The sequence below is a fragment of the Lactuca virosa genome, chromosome 5, assembly GCF_052849685.1.
Source record: "Lactuca virosa cultivar CGN04683 chromosome 5, Lactuca_virosa_CGN04683_v6, whole genome shotgun sequence".
Taxonomy (NCBI): domain Eukaryota; kingdom Viridiplantae; phylum Streptophyta; class Magnoliopsida; order Asterales; family Asteraceae; genus Lactuca; species Lactuca virosa.
In genome coordinates, this window is record NC_136430.1 from 447,015,693 (window position 1) to 447,038,516 (window position 22,824).

Genomic DNA, 22,824 nt, shown 5'->3' on the forward strand with positions numbered 1-22,824 from the left:
ATAAACCGCAAGATGTCAGATTCCATGCAGTAAGGATGCCAAATTTCGCAGTATGAAGGATAGGAAAAATATAGGTTTTTTTTTCCAGAAAATACAATATTTTATCAAATGTCATCTACAAAATGGCATATGACATCTATAAAAATTGCATATGACATCTGATAAATAAGTTTATCTCAAATGATTTCAAAGATAACCATAAAATGATAAAATGATTTGAATGATAACATATATGAAATTATCTCCTACAACTAAAAGTTGTTTTGATTTTTCTTATTTAAATACTTATCATATTTTCACAAATTACGTCTATCTACGAGATTTATGGATGTTTTAGAGATTTAACGAATTTTTGATTATTTATGAAAAACAATTAATGAAATTAGATATATTTTTCCTTTTCTTATTTATTTTTTCATGTAATTTCCTTTTACATGTCTAAATTCCAAACAATGTAAATGCTTTTTATATGTCTATTCCATCTTCTTTCCTTGGTGAGATTAATATAAACGATGACAACATCATCGAAACATACCTCCAATATTCGTCCCCCTTTTCTCATCGCTCGAATTTGACTCGAATTTTGTATATTTTTTTTTTGTAAATTTTCAGCGAAATCCTCAATCGAACACGAATACCTGAAGAACTGATGATGTTAATCAATTGTAATTTCGAACCCCCATCCTTCTACCTTTAATTTCGGAATATCTTTATTATCTGTTGATCTGGTTTCATTCATCTGTATAATTTGTTGACGTTGCTATCAGCTGATCATCATTAGGTGCAATTTCAGTGCTGGTTCGTCCAGAAATTAGTTAGATATGTAAAAGTTGAATTTAACGCTAGGGTTAGGGTTTTTTATCAGAAGAAATTTTTATTTTTGCGATGTTAAACGATCTGTTGATTTTAGCCTAATTTTCTCCATTAAGAGCAAAAGGATTATATATTTGTGTAAGCATAATATCATTGCCTTACATTGATATCTTTCAAAACACCATTGAGCAGAGATTTAGGGGTTATAAACAATTAGCAAGTTTATACTACATTTTTTTCCTAATCAGACTCTAATTGTGTAATATATTTAGTGTAAACAAGACTGTTATGTATTGGTTAAAGTTGTTGAAATCAGTAGCTTTCAAAGGCTGTTTTCGCTTTTAGTTTATAAGTTGGGATATTATGCAGATGACTATTGTTTTGTATTCTGCAGTACAACTGCAGGTGTTAGGACTAATGGAATTTTCTGATTCAAGGTAGGTTCAGAACTGTTAATTTTCTTCAGTTTCAAGGCATTATATAAGTTCAAGTAAAATTGATGTGTTGAACCATTGCATTCAGTCAGTGACAAGTGACAACTGCTTTTCAACATACAGTAAGATCAATTAAAGATTTAGAACGTGATAATTCTGATCAATTCATAAAGATTCTTGTAAGGGCCATTGCCATTCTCAGATTGCATTTTCTCGGTGAGTATATGTATAGATATAAACAAATGATCCCTATGATCTTATACATCTTATACATCATCATTTCTTTTCATCTTAAGACAAGATAATAAAAGATCATTTTGAAATGAAGAGCGACATCTTTTTTGTGTTAATAATTATTCCCTATATTTTAAGTAATACATTACAGCAAAGTAGATGGCTAGTAGAAAAAGAAGACTCCCAAATGATGCAGACACTAGTGCACTCCACAAGGAATGGGATGAAATCTCTTGCCCAATATGCATGGATCACCCCCACAATGCTGTTCTTATCCAATGCACTTCTCACTCAAAAGGCTGCAGATCTTTCATTTGTGACACAAGTTACAGACATTCAAATTGCCTCGATCGATTCAAAAAACTCGTATCTGTATCTGTATCTGAAACCAACGAAACCACCCCAACAAGTTTGCTACCCGTTAACACCAACCCCACAACACAAAATCATAGTTATGAATCAACCGAATCAGATGCAATTGGATATGTGGAGTTGGCCGGAGCACCACCAGGAGGAGATGGTGCTCCGGTGACTGTGACCGGAGATTCTGACAACACATCAAGTTCAAGGTCTAACTGTAACCTGAAATGCCCATTGTGTCGCGGAAGTGTGGCGGGGTGGGAGGTGGTGGAGGAGGTCAGACAGTATCTAAATTTGAAGCCCCGGAGTTGTTCTCAAGAAACATGTTCGTTTTCCGGGAACTACAGAGAATTGAGACGCCATGCTAGGCGGGCCCACCCGACTGCCCGACCATCTGATGTTGACCCGTCTCGTGAAAGAGCTTGGAGACGACTCGAGCACCAGAGAGAATACGGTGATATTGTGAGTGCGATTCGGTCAGCCATGCCCGGGGCAGTTGTGTTTGGGGACTATGCAATTGAGAATGGAGATAATAGTAATAATAATAGTAATAGTAGATTACCTGGTGAGAATAGGGGGGAGAGGGGGACAGGTGAAGGGGGGAATAATAATAATGGACACTGGTGGACTGCTTTTTTCTTGTTTCAGATGATTGGGTCGATGGAACCACCGCCTGCTGACCGGAGAAGTGGCGGCGGCGGTGGCAGGCCTAGGGTTCCGACGAGACACCGCCGTCGACGGCTGTTGTGGGGGGAAAGCTTGTTGGGGTTGCAAGATGATGAAGATGATGATGAGAGTGATGATGATAATGATAATGATATGTTTGGGTTGAATTTGGGTGCTGATAATGATGAAGATCGTCGTCCCGAGAACCCGAGGAGGCGTAGACGGAGGTTGACCCGATACAGATCAGACGAAGACCAATCGTGAAATATCCGGTATTTTTAATTTTTTTTAATTGTTCTCGGATATTTATTAGGATTAAATGCAAGAAATAACCACCTTGATCAAGGTGGCTAAATTAAAAACCAAACCTAAAATTTGGTTTTTCCAAAAATCAAAACCAAACTGTGGGTTTTTTCAAAACGGTTTGGTTTGGTTTCGGTTTCGGTTTATTGGGATGATATTATGGCAATATCATCCCAATACAAAGCAATTTTCACTGCTATAATTAAGCAGATTTTTCAAACTAAAGGGACTTCATAAGGAAAATATTGAAAGTACATTGCTATAATAGAAAGAAATAAAAGTAGGATGCTGTAATAAAAAATAAATGGAAGTAGATTGCTAATGCTATTTATTAGTCTGATGGGAATTGTTTAAAATGAGTCATCTTTCATAATGTTGTAGTTTTATGCAGATAAAGCAAACGGATTTAGCAACTCGGTTTTCACAAAAGTGGAGGAGTGATTGATGATTGAACTTTGAATCGGCATCATATGCACAGTCGACTGTTGTTTAATTTAAAAAAGAAAGAAAAAGAGGAGGTAAGTGAAGGAAGGCAGTGGTTATGTTGTTATTTGTTAACATTCACAAACTGTGGGGGGAAGGGCATCTATTTTACTTTGTATTATGTGCTTGTTTATAAACCATTTATGTTTTGAGTTATTTTTATGTCATGGAAGATTTTAATTGATGCAATGGATGGATTAGATTGAAGGCTAAAAATGATTTCTGTGACAGACTTGTAAATAAGTGAAAGCTGAAAGGCATATGCCTTCATAATCAGAGGGTTAAAGTTTACTACTTGAATTTTTTCATCATTGTGTCTTTCATATAATTCTTAAAATTTGTTTTTAGCAATTTTGTATTTGATGGTTTCATAGATTTATAAGCACTTGTTAAACAGACCAACTTGATATACCACCATAACTATCTCTTCAATTTTGTATTGATGGTCTTATAGATAAGTTGATGAAAAAGTTCTATCACTGAACTTTTTTGAGCTTTTGGATTAATGTGTCGGGGTTGAAATGTCACCAGAAAGAAAAAGAAAGACTAAGCAGAGAAGCTATACTATTGTTGAATGTATAAGGGCATGTTTGGTATAGAAAAATAGGAGAGAAATGGAATCATAGAAAAATAGGAGAGAAATGGAATTGATTCCGTTCTCTTGTTTGTTTGACATTGATGACTAAGAGAAATAGGAAAAAAAAAACAAACAAACAAACAAAGGTTTTATGGGAAAACAAAAAATGTCTGGTGCTGAGAAATGGTAAAAAAAAAAATATGGGTTTAGATATATTTCTCTGTTGAATTATCCATTGTACCAAACAATTTTTTTTCTCCAATTTAATTCTCTTTCTCTACATTTTCATTATTTGTTTCAATTCCATTTTTTTGTACCAAACGTATAAGAGAAAACAAAGTGCAATGCTATAATTTAAAAAGTTATGTATATGCTAATATATATGCAAGCATTAACAATAGATTTATTAATTTTTAGTCCTTTTTCGCTCCTCACGTGCTTTCTCTAGCTGTATTTTCCATATTTCATAAGGTCAGTGGGTGCGGTACCACATCTTATCACACTTTTGATCTGTCGGTCAACGTCATATTATTTTTCCCTCACCTTCCCATCACCCCCTACAAAACTTCACCTTTCCATCACCCCTACAAAACTGATATGAGTGGTACACCTTACCATATATATTTTTTTCTTTTTTATAATGTAATTTATTAATTATATAAATATTTAAAATACATATCTATAATAATAAAAGAGAAATATTCCATTAATATAATTCAAAACGATAATTAAATTAAAACACTACAAAATAAGACTAATTGAAATATTTTTTCATTTTTGAATTATAAGAATTGTTTAGATTCATTTTTGAAATACAAAAATTTAAGGTTTTGTATGAATCGAATGTGTTGATGGTGTGAAATATATGATATAGAGAATGATATTTATAGTGTTTACTTAAAAAATAAAAAAAAATACACTTTAAAAACGGTAACACATAAATCAAACATTCAAACGGTAAAAAAAAACAGAAGAAGGTGCGACAATGTCCTCTTGTACGATGCCCTTACCCTGGTCAAACACCCATCAATGTTGTGTTCACCGCACCACTGCGATGACACAACACCACCGAAAGGTGCAAATTAGCCCACTCCGATCGATCTTATGTGATATTTCTCAAAGATTTTTACACCCAATGACAAAATCGACAAATCTAATTCTTCCAAGGCCGAATGTTTAGACTTTAATATTTTCATTTATTTAACCATTTTAATATTGTTTTTTATTGTAATTTTCATTATTTAATATCCGGTATAAATCTAAATATATTATTAAGAACATAATTATATAAATTTGTTTTAATCGGATATATATTAGACATGACATATTTTTAGTTTCAAAATGTATTTATTTTTATGTTGTTATAAGATATTTTTTTTAATATTGTTACAAATATAAAGTACATTTTCCATACTTTATACCATTGAAATGTAAGGTTAACTTTCAAATAAATAAGAATGTAATAAACTTTATATTATTTTCTATTAAAATCTGTATTCTAAATATCGTCTAATTTCGAAATTTATTGCATCATTGTATTCATCATAACTCACGAATTCAATAAAAACTTCATAAATTATCACCAGTGTGGTGGTGTGGTGGCCCTGGGGTGGTGCAGGCGTGCGGTCGCACGGGGCCTCCAATTGTAAGAGGCCTCTGATTGAGAATTTTTTTAATATTATATTACTAAAAATTATAATATGTTAATTAAAATATATTTGCATGTTATAAATCTCATTTGTATTATTCAAAATAAAAATTATGTTTGTTAAATATGTTATCAATATTAGTTAGAATCTGACACTAATATATAAATATTTACACCACGTAACCAAAACCTAACTCAAAATTTGAAATTATTTGGTTATAATGTCAAACTAAGGTGATGTTTGTTTTTTTATAAAAAACCTCTTCATACCTTTTATTGATGCGCGGCGCAACACAAGCGCAACACTTTTAATCTCGTAGTTGTTTGTTTTTTAGAAGTTTTCAGAGTAAAAAATTTTGCGCGTGTTCTGTTTTACGCAACACTTGTATTCCCTCTTCCAACCTCTTCTTCTTCTTTTTTCTTGCTGGAAACTTTATTATATGTTGCTGAAATATTATTTTACATTTTTTTTTTCGTTTTTTGTTTATTCTTATTGAATTATTTTTTTCGTTTTTTTACATTGAATAATGATAAATTCTTGATGAAATATCATAATTTTTTGCTAAAATATCTTTATTTTTTGTTGAAATATCATTATTTTTTGTTGAAATATTATAAATTCTTGCTGAAATGTCATACATTATTAAATTTTCGGTATTAAAAAACTATTTTCGGTTTATAAAATCAGTTTATTTTAATTTTTTAAATATCTGCAGCACTATGCAGATGTTAAAAAAACAAACACGTTTCTTGTTATAGTCTGCAGCCGTTTTGTCCACCTCTTATACTGCACTTCTACTGCAGAGGTGGTTCGCAGACTTCATGAATTTTTGCTTCAAAAAAACAAACAACACCTAAGTATATGACAGAGGACACAATTTTAGTTTTGAGCGATGCAACAAAAGTGAAATTATTAGTTCAATTGGATATATTAATAATATTTTACAAAAAAAATATATAAGGCTTTAATTTAATTGTTGCACAGGGCCTTCAAAATCTCAAGGTCGGACGTGATTATCACACAATACCAACGTTACCAAAATATGTATTTCGACTAAATTCTTATGTATCTATATAAAATATCAAACGACTTTGAATAGACTTATAAAATAATAATATGTCTATCAAAATCTAAAATATCAATCAAAAACACTATTTTGAACGGTTCGGATTTGTTTTTGGATTGATACGGCGTCCCGGAGATGATGCAACAACCTAATATTCCACAATCTCATTTTTTCTTTCAAAAATCAGTTTTTCCCACAATCAACGAATTTTGACGCAAAGGTTGAAACACAAGAGGTGTGGGTGTGGGCGGAAGGATGAGCTACCTACTGAGAACATTGACGAAGAAGGAAGAGGTCGATTCCATGATCAGAGACACCGTTGATAAGCTACTCGTCCTTCGCTTCGGCAGATCTTCCGACTCCGTCTGTCTTCAACTCGATGATATAGTACGCACTCGTCCTCCAATTTCCTAGGGTTTTTATTCTTCTTCTTCTATCGATCTCCGTTTTTTTCATTCTTAAAATTCAATTCGCGCAGCTTTCAAAATCAGAACGAGAAGTATCGAAATTCGCTAGTATAGCATTAGTCGATGTTGATTCGGAGGAAATTCAAGTTTACATCAAGTATTTTGACATTACACTCATCCCTTCCACGGTTTTCTTCTTCAATGCTCATCACATGAAGATGGATTCGGGGTAATTATCTAATGCTTTGTTGATTTCTCTATCTGTATTCATGTTTTCTGTTAATTCATAGTATTAGTGATGTAGTTGATATGATTGTACCCCAATTGCTTTTACTTCTTTTATGAATGTTTGTTGTCTTTGACTCGACTACAGGAGTGCAGATCACACAAAGTGGGTAGGTGCATTTCACAGGAAACAGGATTTCATTGATGTTGTAGAGGTATGCCTCTTGTATATATTCATTACTACTTCTCAACTTTAAGATTACTATTAAAAAGATTTTCCAAGTCCTCAATTTTTAATATTGGTGCTCATTTTCTTGCAGGAAATATTTAGAGGAGCCATGAAAGGCAAGCTGATAGTGAATTGCCCACTTCCTCCCGAGCGAATACCCAAGTTCCAACTCTTATATAAAGACATGTGAAGCTAAGTCTCATGCAATGATTGCTATTCACAAGGTGTTTGTTTCTTTTTTAATTAATGAACCCAATAAGATAAGCTATATATATATATATATGAGTGTTTTTTTTGACTTAATAGAGAAACTGGACTTTCCCCTTCATTTCATCAAGGGTTGCCATTTCCTTGTATATTTTTTAAATATCATTTATTAAGACATCACTTAATGGGGAAAGATATTAAATATCATTTATGAGAGATAAAATGTGTCTATAATGCATCCAAAGAAAAATAATCATTAGGTTTGACTGGCTGAGCATTGCATAGGCCATACACTCAATCTCCTCTTTCAAACACTGCTGCAGCCCCCATACCAGAACCTGCAACGTTGAACCAAATAAATAAATAATATATATCATTTGGATAATCAAAATATTTGAAAGACATAGAAAAGAGGCTTTTCCTAATTCCTCCATTAAATCATAGCTTTGTACAAATTTGCCCCCTTTTGTATGTTCCTTCCCATTTCCCCAAATTGTCATGATTTTCTCAAATATTTTTTAAACACCATTTATCTAGGCATCACTTCGTAGGGATAGAATAAGACAAACCTATGCACATAGAAACAACACCAAAACGAGCATCTTTCCCACGACGTTTCATCTCATGGAGTAAAGTTGCAACACAACGAGCACCTGAGATTGGAAAAGTCATAATTATGTCCATGTTAATTGATGAACGAATACAAAAAGAGTCTTTTAGGAATACAATAAGTTACCTGTAGCTCCAAGAGGATGGCCTATGGCCATGGCTCCTCCATTGACATTCACCTTTTGAGGATCAAGCTGTAGCTTCTTGCAGCAGTATACAAATTGGGACGCAAATGCCTGTTATTAACATTAAAGCAATTATATGAATATAACCTCTATTCTATGGTACAAAACTACAAATATGTAGTTTCAGTTCAAAATTACCAAGAATGAAATTATTTAGAATTAGATTGTTGAAAATTTTGTAGAACAGAAGTAAGTGAAACTTGATAATGATACCTCATTTATTTCAAAAAGATCAATATTATCAAGCTTTAGACCTGCTGACTTGACCGCAATTGGAATTGCAACGGCAGGACCTATGCCCATAACAGCAGGATCCACTCCAACAGCCTCAAAACTCCTGCATCAATCATCTTTGTAAATGTAAGTATCATGTACTATTTTTTTTTTCTAACCAAGAAAATCTAAAAAAATTCAATGAAATTACTTTTCAACTTGAAAAGATAAAACATATGTACCTGAATACACCAAGAATTGGAAGACCCTTCTTTCGAGCCACACTTCTTTTCATGAGGAGGACTGCACCGGCACCATCACTAATCTGACTTGCAGTCCCTACTCGATAAAAGATCATTCATGAGGGTTTTGAGTCAGAAGTTTTTTTTTGATATATGAATAATTGTTAAATGCAAGAAATAGCAACATACGTTCATTTAATTTGTTTATTGTAGCATCATCATACTTCCATTTCTTCCTATTACAACATTATAATCAAAAAAATCTACCCAATCGTAGCATAGCAATGTCATCCAAAAAAGCAATTTCACTGATATAATTGGGTAAAATTTTTAAAGTAGAATGCCCTTGATAAGAAGAAAAAAGAAAAAGAAAAGTATGTTGCTATTTCTTTCATTTAGCGCGTATATGGTATAATATCCAATGCATATATAAGTATAATATACCTGCTGTTGTGGTGCCATCCTTTTTGAAAGATGGTTTGAGTTTTGCTAGATCTGTGATGTTTGTGTTTGGTCTAATACCATCATCTACAGTTATTGTAACTGCCTTTTCCTCTCCGGTTTTTGGGTCCACAATCTATTAAAGAAATCCATGTGGACTAATATCAACTTCAAAATTGTTTGGTATTCAATTTACATTATGAAAGAATTTAAAAGTCATTATGTGGAATTTGTAACAAATGCATCTGTTTTCAATATAAGGAGGTAATACTTTGACCTCATAAGTCAAAAATACATTACATACCTTGGTGTAAACAGGAACAATCTCATCTTTGAACTTCCCAGATGAAGTTGCAATAGCAGCACGCTTATGAGACTCAACCTAGTAAAAATTAAGTATGGATCTTACAGGGTTAAAATCGTACTTATTAAATTTTTATGAAAGATTGACTCTTGTCTTGAAAGTCAAAACTCACTGCAGCCTGATCTTGTTCTTGTCTTGTCACACCGAAACGTTGTGCCACGTTTTCGGATGTTATTCCCATTGGAAGAAGACAGTCTTTGGCTTGTGAAAATTTGTCCGCCTGTCAACATATTAAGTATACCTAATTACGGAATGACCCCTAAAAATCTAAAATCTGCTGTAAGTTATTGAAAGTTGAAACTGACCTTTGGGTTTACTGTGGAAAGAGGTCCAATTTGGTCAATACTCATTGATTCTACTCCAGCACCAATGCCTACATACATGAACAGGATGAGCATTAGAGGCTATCTCATCAGTAATCACCATGAAAGAGAAACTATCATATTTTAACAGAGTTTCTGATTGGTTTTACCTATGTCATAAAATCCAGCTTTTATGTAAGCAGCCACGTCAGCAACTGCCTGGAGCCCAGATGAACATTGCCTGTTCACTGTTCTGAGGGGCACAGTATCTAGAAGAAATTTTAATTTATCAAATTCAATCAACAAAGAGACAAGTATTTTTTTATTTTTTTTTAAAATATAGAAAAAGGTTGAAAGGGGTACCTGGGAAACCCGCATATAGTGCAGCCATTCTGCATTCGATTGCCCTACGCGAACCAGGTGCTAAAACTGTACCAACAATTATATCCCCTATCTCACTGGGATTCACATTTGTCTTGTCTATCACTGCCTAATCAACCATCATCACATGAAAAAATATACATTAAATTTAAAACAAATTCCCTATTCATCGTAAAAACAAATTTTCGAGTTCAAACATACTTTTGAACTCAAGATTTATATGAATTTAAGGTTGAAAATTAGTCTCTCTGGCATAAAATGAACGTTACATATATAACCTTTAGAACGGTTGAGAGTAAATCATCAGGAAGAGTGTCCTTAAAACCACCACGTTTGGATTTGCATTGAGCAGTACGGTATGCACTGTTTAGACATAAAAAATTTCATGAATAAACATACAAAAATGTATGTATTTATAAATTTTTATATAATCCTGAAAATTGCATAAATAAATGTATGTCCCCTTAATGTTTTCCAAGTTGAAAAGAAAGAAGCTTACGCAACAATGACAACATCATCTCCAGAACTGACGCCAGCTAAACAACTTGAAGCCTAGTACAATAAAATGAGGGAGGATATATTATAGATTAATACTAGAAACTAGAAACTCAATTCTAAAAAGCATACTTCAAAAGATCATCTGTTGAATGTTGATCTTAAAGAAAAAAAAGTTAAACATAATTTTCTCTAACCCTTTCTTCAAATACTTTATCTTTATTTGGCAACAAAAAGGACAATTATTGTTCCCCTTCTTTTTGTTTTTTGTTTGTTTGTTTGTTTGTTTGTTTTTTTTTTTTTTTTCAGTTTTTCATTTCCGTTCAGTTTTTCAGCATGACATATATGGTGTATAGGTTTTGTCATGACCATGTGAACTAAAAAGACATACATTTCCTTATATGGTATATTGTTACTATCGTGACCATGTGAACTGAAATGACATAGAGAACTTAAAAAGGCAAAATTTTAATTGGTAGAACAATTAAACAAACGTTCAACTTTAACATTAGTTCTAAATTTAGACTAGTTCACCAAATTCCATAAAGGCCAAAACTCAAAATCAATCCTATACAGTTGACTAATGTTTAAAATATAAAACTTTAATCATTGAATCGCTAATAAATTAACAATCATGTCGTTAAATCACAATATCAAATTATCGATGATAGTGTAACAGTAACACTCATATGATCCTAAATCCTTATCTGATTTTGTGTCTGGATTACCATTAATCAACAACCATGTCAATACTCAATAACATAAGCAAAATCAAGATAATAAATATGTTCTTAGAATAAGAAGTTTATGATATTTATATATTTCTATATGTTACCAAACTTTAACTTTTTCATATTTTTCTTTTTATAAAATAAAAAAAAATTAAATACCTTATATATATATATATATATATATATATATATATATATATATATATATATATATATATATATATATTCGCTTTATACTTATTTTTTTATTTTTCATCTATTTAGAGCATAAATTTATTAGTAACTAATGTTAAGAAGAAAAAAAATCATTTAAAAAAAATTGTATCTATAACATAAAAAAGATAAATTCTGATATTTTTTATGTTTTTTTTTCAAAAATATAAAGCCTTACATGCATGCAGTGAAAAGAAAATGTTTTTTTTCATAGTTAGTTCTATATCAATATGTTTACAATTTTTTCAGCATTAAATGATAATATTTGCCATTTTCATTTTCTTTTTCGGTCTTCAAAAATAAAAATCAACACCATTTACCAGTTTGCAAAAAAAATAAAAATAAATAAATCGGCATTCATATCATTTAATAGAGGCGTAAAATGTTATAAATGTTGGTATATTTGCTTTTCCTTTTTTTAAGAAAAAATAAAGACAATATGCATTCATGCATATTGATTATTTATTGCCCAATAATGATTTTATTTTTTCCAAAAATAAAAACAAATATAATAAATCTTTTTCATTTCTATTGCTCTAAATAATGATACACATGTCTATATAGAAAACGAAAATGTGAAGCACAAGCCAAAACTATGTTCGTTGCAGTGCACTGTACATAGAATACATATATGCATCATACATCATTCATGAATACATCACATGTACATGCATATTAACCTTTTATGTCAAAAACATGAATAATTCTATAAAATGAGGAAGTTATTCACTGGTTATGGTCGTAAATCGTAATCGCTATTTCTATTAAGGGGGTTGGGAGAAGGGTATCAAGAAGAAAGAAACCCTATACATCATATATACCGTGCAAAAACAATAAAATTACCAAACATCTACTTCTTGTTTGGCAGCCCGTTCTGAAAAATAAAATAATTAAAATATTCTTAAAGGCTCAGGATGAAGAAGAAAAAAAGACATCTTTATTAGAATTTTGTATTTTTAAATAAAAATATATAATAAAAAAAATAAAATATTTTTAAAGGCTCAGGATGAACAAGAAAAAAAAACATCTTTATTAGAATTTTGTATTTTTAAATATTGCACCTGCCCACTTTGCCCCTAAGCCCCCATGTTGGTTGAAATAAGTTGGTAAATATAGACAAACTATTCATCGGTCTGAATAGAGCAAGAAGAAAGAAAAAGCTCGAGATATCAACTGCATCGACTACTAAAACCAGTAAAACAATCATCATCTGAGCATACAAATACACATAAATATACATGTAAAACCAATTAAATTCACACAGATTCGATTAAAAACACTCAAAACTTACTGAGATTGTAGATTCATGGCTTTGATTAGATGAAGAAGTAGGTTGAAGGTGCTGAAGCAAAATCCTCTGTCTGTTAATGGCTTTATCCATTTCTCTCACTCTCGATGATCAATGCTATATTTTCTAGAATTGATCTCTGTGATCGATATAGCAGATCGCACACGATGTTTATGTGTATATATAATGGGGGGATTTGGGGTTAGGGCCTTAGGTCTGGTGTGGGGCAGAGCTGGTCAGCGGGTGTGAAATTAACTTGGAATTTTCGTTACAGTTTCAGCGGAGGGAAGACCGAAGAGAGAGAAAATTTCCACGTTTTTTCCGTTATGAAAATCACCTGACACCCCTTTATGTTTTGATCAGTGACATTTTATGTCCATATGTTTTGCTATGAGGGCGAAAAAGACCCCAAAGAACGATTTTCAGTTTTTATGACTAATGGCTAGTTCGTTCCGTACTTACGAAGGTTTTATAGGTAGACCTTCTAAAATATTTTATAAGGCTTTAAAGTAAAATATTATCCATGCACGCCACTTGTTCTATATTCCATCCTCCAATGAATGTAACTTGAGCCTTCATTAAAGAGATAATCAATTCAAATTGAATGCTGAACGCAACACATGTGAGCCGAGTTTGATCTTCTTTGGCCTCGTTTAAAACTCTAGTAATAAGGAAGTTAATGAATAATACTGAAAACGTTTTTGGATCGGAAATAATTTGTATACAATATTTTTTTTATTCATGCATACATAAAAGATTTTGTTTTAGAGGTTTGTACAATATACATAAACACATACAACTGAAAGTTTATATCAAAAAGGTACATTTTCCGGTCAATTTGGCCACCAAGTCAGTTTTAATTATTTGTAATAGGACCCTGGTCACCCCCACCACCCACTTGGAATAATGTAAACACTAGTGTGAAAGGTTGGTGGGAAATAATAATGATTTGTTATACCTAATTATGTTTAGAAAAATCAAATGTTTAGATGTGTTTTTAGTGTCAAAAATGTAAAATAGCATTGGATGCAATTTATGTTTGTTAGTGCATCATGCATGCAACATCCTATTCTAAGACCGAACGTGATATAGATTTAAACCCAATATAACCATCGAACAAAATAGCATTGTAGCAAAGCATTATCAACCATCATATATGATAGAGTATTTGTGAAAATACACCAATGACGTTTTAAACTGTGATGTACAAAAAATTAAAAGGAGAAATTAAAAATCCTCCTACATTTTATTCATATTATCCTCCTACCCACATTAAATGGTGACAAGTGGACTAAAATATTATCAATTTTATTAAATGTGTCATTAAATGTGACACATGTCAACATTTGATATGGTAGGAAGATAAATAGGAATAAAATGTGGGAGGATATTTAATTTCTCAATTAAAAGCAAACAGAAATCGAAGAGTAAACAAAATCAGAATTGCGAATCATATCCAATCCATTTCAAACAAATTGACGATTAGTTTGTGTTAAAAAAAACTGGAATTTTTAGGTTCATTCGACATTTAAACTGAAATGAATATTGAATCAAATTGCATCTTAATATGCACCTCTTACCCTAAGGTCAACCACGACCACGACCGGTCGCGGTCGATCGTGGTCTTGGTGCACCGTTCTTCGGACGACGAAACCAAACGCCCAATAGGGCTCGAGTACTTCCTTGACCGTTTGACTAGCCGTTAAATGGCCAAATTTTTTTAAAAAAATTGTTTTTTTTAAATAAAATGTTTTACATACCATTTTCACCTATATATACCATAAACCTTATTTCTTACACCATTCTTTTCTTACTCTATACACAAAATACACACAACATTTTCACAACCAAATTCATGGATCTCAACCAAAACATCTATAACACCCGCAAATTCGAGCTAGTCAATTAAGATATAATAAGCGTTAAAATGATTTTTTTAATTATCTAGGATAAATCATCTTAACCAAAGTAATAGTTATAACAATTGTAACCTATTTGATTTAATAAAAAAGAATTATGTGAATATTATGTGTTTCATGATTATTATAATATAATAAAATAAGAAAAAATCAGTCGAATCATCCGTAAATCGTAAAAATAAGTTCGCCAAAACATATATATTATTATATATTTAGAAAGTACACGCCTTCCCGATCCCGAAAATATAAATTTCGTAGAAATCTGACTCCGTATGAATTAGATATGATTTTCATAAGATATAAAAGTCAGTCGCACACAACGAATATATGACGTAAAAAGTTACGAAAATAATGGTTGACTTTTAGCTAAAGCAACCAAAAAGAAAATCGTAGTACTCTTTAAAATAAGAATTTTTGAGAAAAAAGAATGTCAAAAACGGAGTTCGTACGAGAGAGTTATGATTTTAGCAAAATCATTTAATTTTATAAAAATATGGACGAAAAATAAAGTCAAAATTAGCCGACGTAGTCTAAAAGAAAGTTGTAGATCTCGTCAATAGCTACGCGTGGATATAAAGAACGTCAAAAACGTAGTCCGTATGAACGAGTTATAATTTATAATAGTATATTTACGTATTAAAATAAAGTATAAACATATATACGTATACATATATAGAGTTATGTTCAAATGAGAACATTTTTTAGAATGAAAACATTTGAGAACATTTTTTAATTAGACTAATACAAAAGGTCGCACCCTACTATGACGTCTCTCAGCCTTTTTTGAACTTGCACCACCCAATTAGACCACTGGACCATTACCGGAGTCAGCGTGCGTCGTCGTAATCGTCGGACACTCGCCTGAATCAGCCAACTGTTTCCTCTCCCTCCATCTCCACTCGTATTATCATCAGAAAATATCTTTTTCCGGCTTTCATCTTCTTGAAACGCCTCCCTGTACCACCTCCTTGAATCAGTCGTGAAACCACCTTTTCGGCAACCACCTCCCTCTCATTTACTCTCTCATATTGTTTCATCAGCTACCAGATTTGTTTTCACCAGATCTGAAATAGAAGGCTACGAAATCAACTATTCGGAAAACGAAGTTATCGGATACCGCCCCTCTCTTATCCTCTCCGATTTCGTTTCACTGGTAATTTAATTTGTGATTTGTGTATTTGAATGAAAATGGGATCATCATGTACTGATATTTCACATTGATTTGGAGTTTTTTTGTGTTGCAAACCAATTGTTTGATGAAAGTCCTCTTAGAATTTTTTAATAAGTAGGGGCTGATTTGACGATGACAAAAAGTTTTGCAAGGATCTGTTTAAAAAAGTGTGAAATCTTGTATTTGTTATAAAGTATAATACAATTCTTTCAATCATATATGATTAATATATGTTATAATCATAAATGTTTTAGTCATATATTTTTAAAATCACATATGAGTGATATATGTTATAATCATAATTTTTTTTGAATATTTACATTATATGTTATAGCTTTTTAAATCATATATTATTAATATATTTTGTAATAATAATTATTTATGTTGTTAATGACAGGTTCTATTGTTTCATAATGTCTTTTACAAGTGATAATGTTAATTTCTTTAGAAATGAAAATGAAATTAGTAATGAAGAAGTTAATGAAGATGTTGAACATTCAAGTCATCAAATCACAAACTATATGGATGAAGATTTTGAACATTCAAGTCATCAAATCCAAAACTTTAGTGTTTCAGGTAAAAAAATTTAAATACTTATTTATTATTTTTTTATTATATATCAAGTTTTTTTTAATTATTAATGTTTTTTAGAATTGAATATATATCAATGTATGTAATGTACAATCACATGTGATTGATAATGAATTTGTTATATAATCACATTTGATTATAAGTAATTCATTATTGTTAATTTAATCTTTTTTGTTAATCTTATGTGATTATTAATTAGTAGTTCATTATTAATGTTTTTTAGAATTGAATATATCAATGTATGTAATGTACAATCACATGTGATTGATAATGAATTCCTTATACAATCACATTTGATTAATAATGAATTCCTTATATAATCAGATGTGATTATAAGTAATTCATTATTGTTGATTTAATCTGTTTTGTTAATCTTTTGTTATTATTAATTAGTTTTTTTATAATTATGTTTAATATAGTGTTAATCATATCTGATTATCCATTTTTTATATTTGAATAAATATTGACATATTTGTAGTTTATATATGTTCAATTATTTATTTTAGTCATATATGATTATATAACAAATTCATTATTAATCACATGTGATTTTATATTGTTTTGATTTATGTATATTCAATTGTTTATTTTATAATAATATATTATTAAAATGTTTTCTATATTTGATCATACAGGTGACTGTTCTAATTCTTTTAATGATGAAAATTCAAATAGTAGGACTAGTTCAAGTTGTGTATCATAGTTTTATATGTCAGAGGCTCTAGATGATATCAAACCAGATGTTCCTGAAGAGTTTAAACCTACTAAGGAAATGAGGTTCAAAGATGTGGATGAGGGAATTAATTTTTATAAAAGATATGCAGAGAAAGCTGGTTTTGATGTTCGTTTGAACACATTAAGGAAAGTTGGTGATATAATAAAGCATATGTTTTTGGTTTGTAACAGGATGGGTAAACCAAAATTGAATCCAACAGAACGTAATACAATCTACAGGGTTATAGATTGTAAAGCTAAAATTATTGTGAAACGTGTCAAAGGAACAAGTGAGTATAAGTTTGATAAGTTTCAAGAAAATCACAACCACGAGCTTGAATATACATTTCATTTGAAAAGTACAAGGACTCTTTCATACTCTGACAAGGAGCTCATTGTTCGGGCGTCTACTGCAAATGTGGGTGCTACAAAAGCTTACAAACCGAAATCAACTTTGAAAGGTGGTTTTCAATATGTAAGGGGCAAGGCTGTAGATTACAGAAATTTTAAGAGGGATATGGGCTCTATTATTGGATTCAGAGATGCTCAACTTATTGTGAACAAGATGAATGATCGGAAAAACAACTATCCGAATTATTCGTTTTTTTATAGATGTGATGAGAATAATGTATTAATGCAATGTTTTGGGCCGATGAAACAGATAAAGCATACTACAGTGAATTTGGAGATGTTATGTCACTTGATGCAACATTTCGTACAAATAAGTAAGTTTTTTTTATGTATTTATGTTTATAATCATATGTGATTTATATTTTTTTCAATAATTATACTGATGTGATTATTATTGTAATGATATATGATTGACTAATGCTGAACATGTATGGTATTTTGATTATGATTATAATCATATATGATTGATCATATACAATCATATGAGATTGGTGATTGATTAATGCTTTACAACTAGTCTGATGTAGTTATTTTCAAATCACATATGATTTATCAATGCTTAATAAGTACTCTGAAGTATACTGATGTGATGATGATTGTAATCATATGTGATTGAATAATTTCTCATCAAGTATTTGTAATGTGATTTTGATTATAATCATATGTGATTTATCATTTATTATCAAGTATTCTTATGTTATTTATTTTTATGTTATAAATATGTTTAATCTTATTTTGATTATTACATGAAATAGGTATTCATTGGTGTTTGTTCCATTCACTGTCATTGATCATCATAAATCATCTGTTACTATTGGAGCCGGGTTGTTAAGCACGGAGGATGTGGATTCGTATAAATGACTTCTTGAGCAATTTATGAAGGCTCATTCAAATAAACAACCATTAGTTGTTTTAACTGATCAAGATGCAGCATTAAAGCAAGCAGTTGAGTCTGTTTTTTCTCAATCCAAGCATAGATTGTGAAGGGTTTTGAGCAATTCTAACACTGCTAAGTGTACATGCAGCCCTAGAAAACCTTGGATCTATGTTTGTCTAAGATACATACAAAATACTTTTTCCAAGGTTCATAAACCTATCTAGCATACATGGGGAACTTTAAAGTATAAAAGATAGCTAGAATTACATACCTTGTTGTTGTTATGATTCCTTGAAACCTTGAGAGCCTAGCACCCCAAGTGTGATGCCTCAAATGTTTCACACAACACCAAATGCTTTGGAATAACTTTGAGAGATATGTAGAACACTTGAAAATCGGCCTAGCCCTCTTGCAACTTCTTGTGTAGCCGATTTTGGTGTATGACATGTTCTTTATATAGTGTGTCACATCTAGGGTTACACCATGTAAACCCTAATGTGGCATGACTCTTCATTTCCATGACCCATGGGTTTGTAACTCCCATGGAGCATCCAATGGGTTTAACCCAACTTGATAATCCATGGAGCCTTTTAGCCCACTATACAAGTTATGGATGATTTACATAATCAACTCATATATTTAATTAGTCTCTTTTTGATCACTTAATTAATCCTAGATTAATTCTTGATCAATACTAATTAAATAATACTATTAATATATTAGAACTTATAATATATTAATAAACCACAAGTGTTATTTCTCTCATTTAGTCTATCCAAATGCATGATGACATGCAACCCAAATGGACCATGCCGGGTCGGGTCAAGTACATACCAGATATAGTTATGGACTTAGACACCTTATCCAACAGTCTCCCACTTGGATAAGTCTAATAACTATGACTGCAAGTATGACTTCAGGAACCGATCAGCAATCGTAGCTCTTTTCAAGGTTTCTCGGAACTGAGAAGATGATGATACGCCATTTAAGATAAGTGATCATATAATCCTCTGTTCTAGATATCAGCCGGACAAATACATGGAACAATGTCTTACTTTTGTCCAGCAGTTTGTTTCCCGATTTCTGATTTGTTTGATATAGAACTTAATTGAACACATCAACTTAGTTCTGACCGGGCCCGGTACATGGGTCAAAACAAAATCATCGAGGGGCCCAGATATCGCTTCTAATCCAAGAAGGAACAGATAAACTTCGACTCATATGCTTGTTCTACTACTTGTTAAATTACACACAAACGCACGTTTTATAACATCGAGTTACCAATGCGTTTTCGCACGATCAATGCATAGCTAACTCATAGTTAACAAGTCATATCTCTAGGTTTGAATACTTATATGATATTACCGTCTCGCGATCACTCGAGATAAATTCCATGAAGTGATACCAGCGAGCGTGGGTTGAATCCAATACTCAGAACTTATGAGCACTCATGAGTGTTGAGGCCATGTCCAACATCTTAGACCACTACAACCAACTCATGACAGTCTTACTTCATATCTACTTCCAACATATGACTGACTGTGGATAATTTGAATAATATGTAAAAACACAACATAAATATTCGGGAAGTCAAAACATGCAAAAGAAATAATGGTAAATGATCGACACAAGATAGCGACACTTTACTCATAAATAAAACACACCTTTTATTCATCATCAAATGTCAATTACACTTTACAAATTTCAGAAATTATCTAACTACTAAAACTAATATCATCCTTCAGCCCTATGCTCCTTGCATGCTGGAGATGCTTAACCCTACCCAGTCCCTTCGTGAGGGGATCTGCCGGGTTCTCATCCGATGATACCCTCTTTGCCACGAGGAGTCCTTCTTCTATACGATGTCTGATGAAATGGTATTTTTTGTCAATGTGTCTGGATCTCTCAGGATCCCTTGGTTCCTTTGCTAAGGCAACTACACTTTCACTATCACAGAAAATCTCTATGGGCTCCGTTATAGCTGGTACAACTCCAAGGTCTCCAATGAAGTTCTTTAGCCATATATCCTCCTTTGCTGCCTCGCTTGCCGCTATATACTCTGATTCGCAAGTTGAATCAGCCACTGTCTCCTGCTTGGAACTTTTCCAAGAGATTGCTCCTTCATTTAAGGTAAAGACCCAGCCCGACTGAGAGCGGAAATTATCCCTATCAGTCTGGAAGCTAGCATCACTATACCCTACAACTCTCAAGAAATCACTCCCACCAAGGGTAAGGACCCAGTCCTTAGTCCTCCGCAAGTACTTGAGAATATTCTTTACCGCTGTCCAGTGAGCCTTACCAGGGTTCCCCTGATACCTGCTAACCATGCTCAAAGCAAAGGCTACATCAGGACGAGTGCAGGTCATAGCATACATGATCGAGCCTACTGCAGAAGCATAAGGTACTCGACTCATTTCTGCTATCTCAACCTCGGTACTCGGGCTCTGAGTCTTACTCAGTCTAGCGTTACTCTGGATGGGTAACTCTCCTTTCTTGGAATCTTGCATGCTGAACCTCTTCAGCACCTTCTCCGAGTATGTACTCTGACTAAGCCCAATTAGTCTTTTACTCCGGTCTCTGAGAATCCTTATCCCTAGGATATAGGCAGCTTCTCCAAGGTCCTTCATAGCAAAGCACTTCCCAAGCCAGGACTTCACTTCCTGCAAGGTTGGGATGTCATTTCCTATGAGTAGTATGTCATCCACATACAGTACCAAAAAGCTAACTATACTCCCACTAGCCTTGACATATACACAAGATTCATCTTCACTCCTTGAAAAACCAAACTCTTTGACTTTCTCATCAAAGCAAAGATTCCATCTGTGAGGTGCTTGCTTTAATCCATAGATGAATTTCTCAAGCTTACACACTCTATTAGGGTACTCTGTGCTGACAAAACCCTCTGGATGATTCATGTAAACATCTCCAGCCAACTTTCCATTAAGGAAAGCGGTTTTTACATCCATTTGCCATATTTCATAGTCATGAAATGCAGCAATGGCTAACAACACCCTAATAGACTTAATCTTGGCTACTGGTGAGAAGGTCTCATCATAATCAACTCCTGGAGTTTGAGAAAAGCCCTTTGCAACCAGTCTTGCCTTATAAGTGTGTACATTACCATCCATTTCGGTCTTCTTCTTGAAGATCCATTTGCACCCTACTGTCTTACGACCTGGTACATTGTCAACCAAGTCCCAGACCTGATTGTCATACATGGACTGTATCTCGCTGTCCATTGCCTCTTTCCATTTAGTAGACTCGGGGCCTGTCATGGCTTCCGCATAGCTGTTAGGTTCATCCAGGCTTACCAATGTCCCATCACTGATAAGTGTCTCACCTTCCGCAGTAATATGGAAACCATAGTAATGCTCATGTACATTCCTAACCCTTGTGTAACGCCTCAGAGGTACAATTGGAGGTACAATTGGATCAACAGGAGTTTCCTCCTCAAGTTGACTGCTAGGGTTTGAGGTTCCTTCACCACTTGACTCTTGAATTTCTTCAAGGTCAATTTGCCTCCCACTGTTTCCTTGGCTTATGAACTCTCTTTCTCGAAAGACACCATTCCTTGCTACAAAGACCACATTCTCACTAGGTCTGTAGAAGAGGTAACCAAAGTAATTCTGTGGGTAGCCGATGAAAATACACCTCTCACTTCGAGGTTCGAGCTTGTCGTGAGTCTCGCGTCTCACGAAAGCCTCGCAACCCCAAATCTTGATGTGGGCTAGACTAGGAACTTTTCCAGTCCACATCTCGTGAGGTGTTTTGGCAACCTTCTTTGTAGGTACCAGATTAAGGATATGGGCGGCAGTCTCTAAGGCATACCCCCAAAATGAGATTGGTAGCATAGCTCAACTCATCATGGAACGAACCATGTCCAACAGGGTTCGATTACGCCTCTCAGCTACACCATTCAACTGTGGTGTCTTGGGAGGTGTCAATTGTGAGACAACCCCACATTCCCTTAGATAGTCGAGAAACTCAGTACTAAGATACTCACCACCGCGATCGGATCAAAGCA

At 32.9% G+C, this 22,824-nt stretch overlaps 4 protein-coding genes across 12 annotated transcripts; 3 read left to right on the forward strand and 1 right to left on the reverse strand.

The window, feature by feature from the left end:
- The first annotated feature begins 484 nt into the window (after positions 1-484).
- LOC145114284 (cellulose synthase, putative (DUF1644)) lies at positions 485-3,601 on the forward strand. 9 transcript variants are annotated; one of them, XM_079050286.1, is made up of 5 exons: positions 485-665; positions 1,208-1,250; positions 1,336-1,463; positions 1,620-2,779; positions 3,192-3,601. In XM_079050286.1, exon 4 carries the CDS (start codon positions 1,641-1,643, stop codon positions 2,769-2,771), a length of 1,131 nt encoding a protein of 376 aa, XP_078906412.1. In that variant the 5' UTR covers positions 485-665; positions 1,208-1,250; positions 1,336-1,463; positions 1,620-1,640; the 3' UTR covers positions 2,772-2,779; positions 3,192-3,601. The 9 variants fall into 9 exon arrangements, with proteins under 9 accessions (XP_078906412.1, XP_078906405.1, XP_078906408.1 ...); XM_079050279.1 differs by having other exon boundaries at positions 486-665; positions 3,202-3,601; XM_079050282.1 differs by having other exon boundaries at positions 486-665; positions 1,633-2,779; positions 3,202-3,601.
- A 3,093-nt stretch (positions 3,602-6,694) lies between these two features.
- Positions 6,695-7,792, forward strand: LOC145114291 (mRNA splicing factor, thioredoxin-like U5 snRNP). The gene is made up of 4 exons (XM_079050293.1): positions 6,695-6,972; positions 7,064-7,221; positions 7,366-7,432; positions 7,538-7,792. Exons 1-4 carry the CDS (start codon positions 6,841-6,843, stop codon positions 7,634-7,636), a joined length of 456 nt encoding a protein of 151 aa, XP_078906419.1. The 5' UTR covers positions 6,695-6,840; the 3' UTR covers positions 7,637-7,792.
- Positions 7,793-7,834: 42 nt separating this feature from the next.
- LOC145114290 (3-ketoacyl CoA thiolase 1, peroxisomal-like) lies at positions 7,835-13,363 on the reverse strand. Its single transcript, XM_079050292.1, has 14 exons — positions 13,121-13,363; positions 10,890-10,942; positions 10,669-10,753; positions 10,373-10,499; positions 10,180-10,278; positions 10,013-10,080; positions 9,820-9,927; positions 9,648-9,725; positions 9,347-9,479; positions 8,903-8,999; positions 8,661-8,784; positions 8,390-8,498; positions 8,223-8,306; positions 7,835-7,991 (listed from the first exon to the last, which is right to left on the reverse strand). Exons 1-14 carry the CDS (start codon positions 13,208-13,210, stop codon positions 7,948-7,950), a joined length of 1,299 nt encoding a protein of 432 aa, XP_078906418.1. The 5' UTR covers positions 13,211-13,363; the 3' UTR covers positions 7,835-7,947.
- A 4,144-nt stretch (positions 13,364-17,507) lies between these two features.
- LOC145114248 (protein FAR1-RELATED SEQUENCE 5-like) lies at positions 17,508-18,784 on the forward strand. Its single transcript, XM_079050250.1, has 3 exons — positions 17,508-18,126; positions 18,174-18,237; positions 18,679-18,784. Exons 1-3 carry the CDS (start codon positions 17,508-17,510, stop codon positions 18,782-18,784), a joined length of 789 nt encoding a protein of 262 aa, XP_078906376.1.
- Positions 18,785-22,824: the final 4,040 nt, after the last annotated feature.

Excerpts from the sequence above, each read along its gene's own strand:
- LOC145114284 (XM_079050286.1), top strand. The coding sequence starts at position 1,641 with ATGGCTAGTAGAAAAAGAAGACTCCCAAATGATGCAGACACTAGTGCA.
- LOC145114291 (XM_079050293.1), top strand. The coding sequence starts at position 6,841 with ATGAGCTACCTACTGAGAACATTGACGAAGAAGGAAGAGGTCGATTCC. Across the intron at positions 6,973-7,063 it reads GTCTTCAACTCGATGATATA|CTTTCAAAATCAGAACGAGA; the intron begins GTACGCACTCGT and ends CAATTCGCGCAG. Across the intron at positions 7,222-7,365 it reads CACATGAAGATGGATTCGGG|GAGTGCAGATCACACAAAGT; the intron begins GTAATTATCTAA and ends ACTCGACTACAG.
- LOC145114290 (XM_079050292.1), bottom strand. The coding sequence starts at position 13,210 with ATGGATAAAGCCATTAACAGACAGAGGATTTTGCTTCAGCACCTTCAA. Across the intron at positions 9,000-9,346 it reads GGATGGCACCACAACAGCAG|GGACTGCAAGTCAGATTAGT; the intron begins GTATATTATACT and ends TTTATCGAGTAG. Across the intron at positions 7,992-8,222 it reads TGTTGTTTCTATGTGCATAG|GTTCTGGTATGGGGGCTGCA; the intron begins GTTTGTCTTATT and ends TCAACGTTGCAG.
- LOC145114248 (XM_079050250.1), top strand. The coding sequence starts at position 17,508 with ATGTCAGAGGCTCTAGATGATATCAAACCAGATGTTCCTGAAGAGTTT. Across the intron at positions 18,127-18,173 it reads TTATTCGTTTTTTTATAGAT|ATAAAGCATACTACAGTGAA; the intron begins GTGATGAGAATA and ends CCGATGAAACAG. Across the intron at positions 18,238-18,678 it reads GCAACATTTCGTACAAATAA|GTATTCATTGGTGTTTGTTC; the intron begins GTAAGTTTTTTT and ends TACATGAAATAG.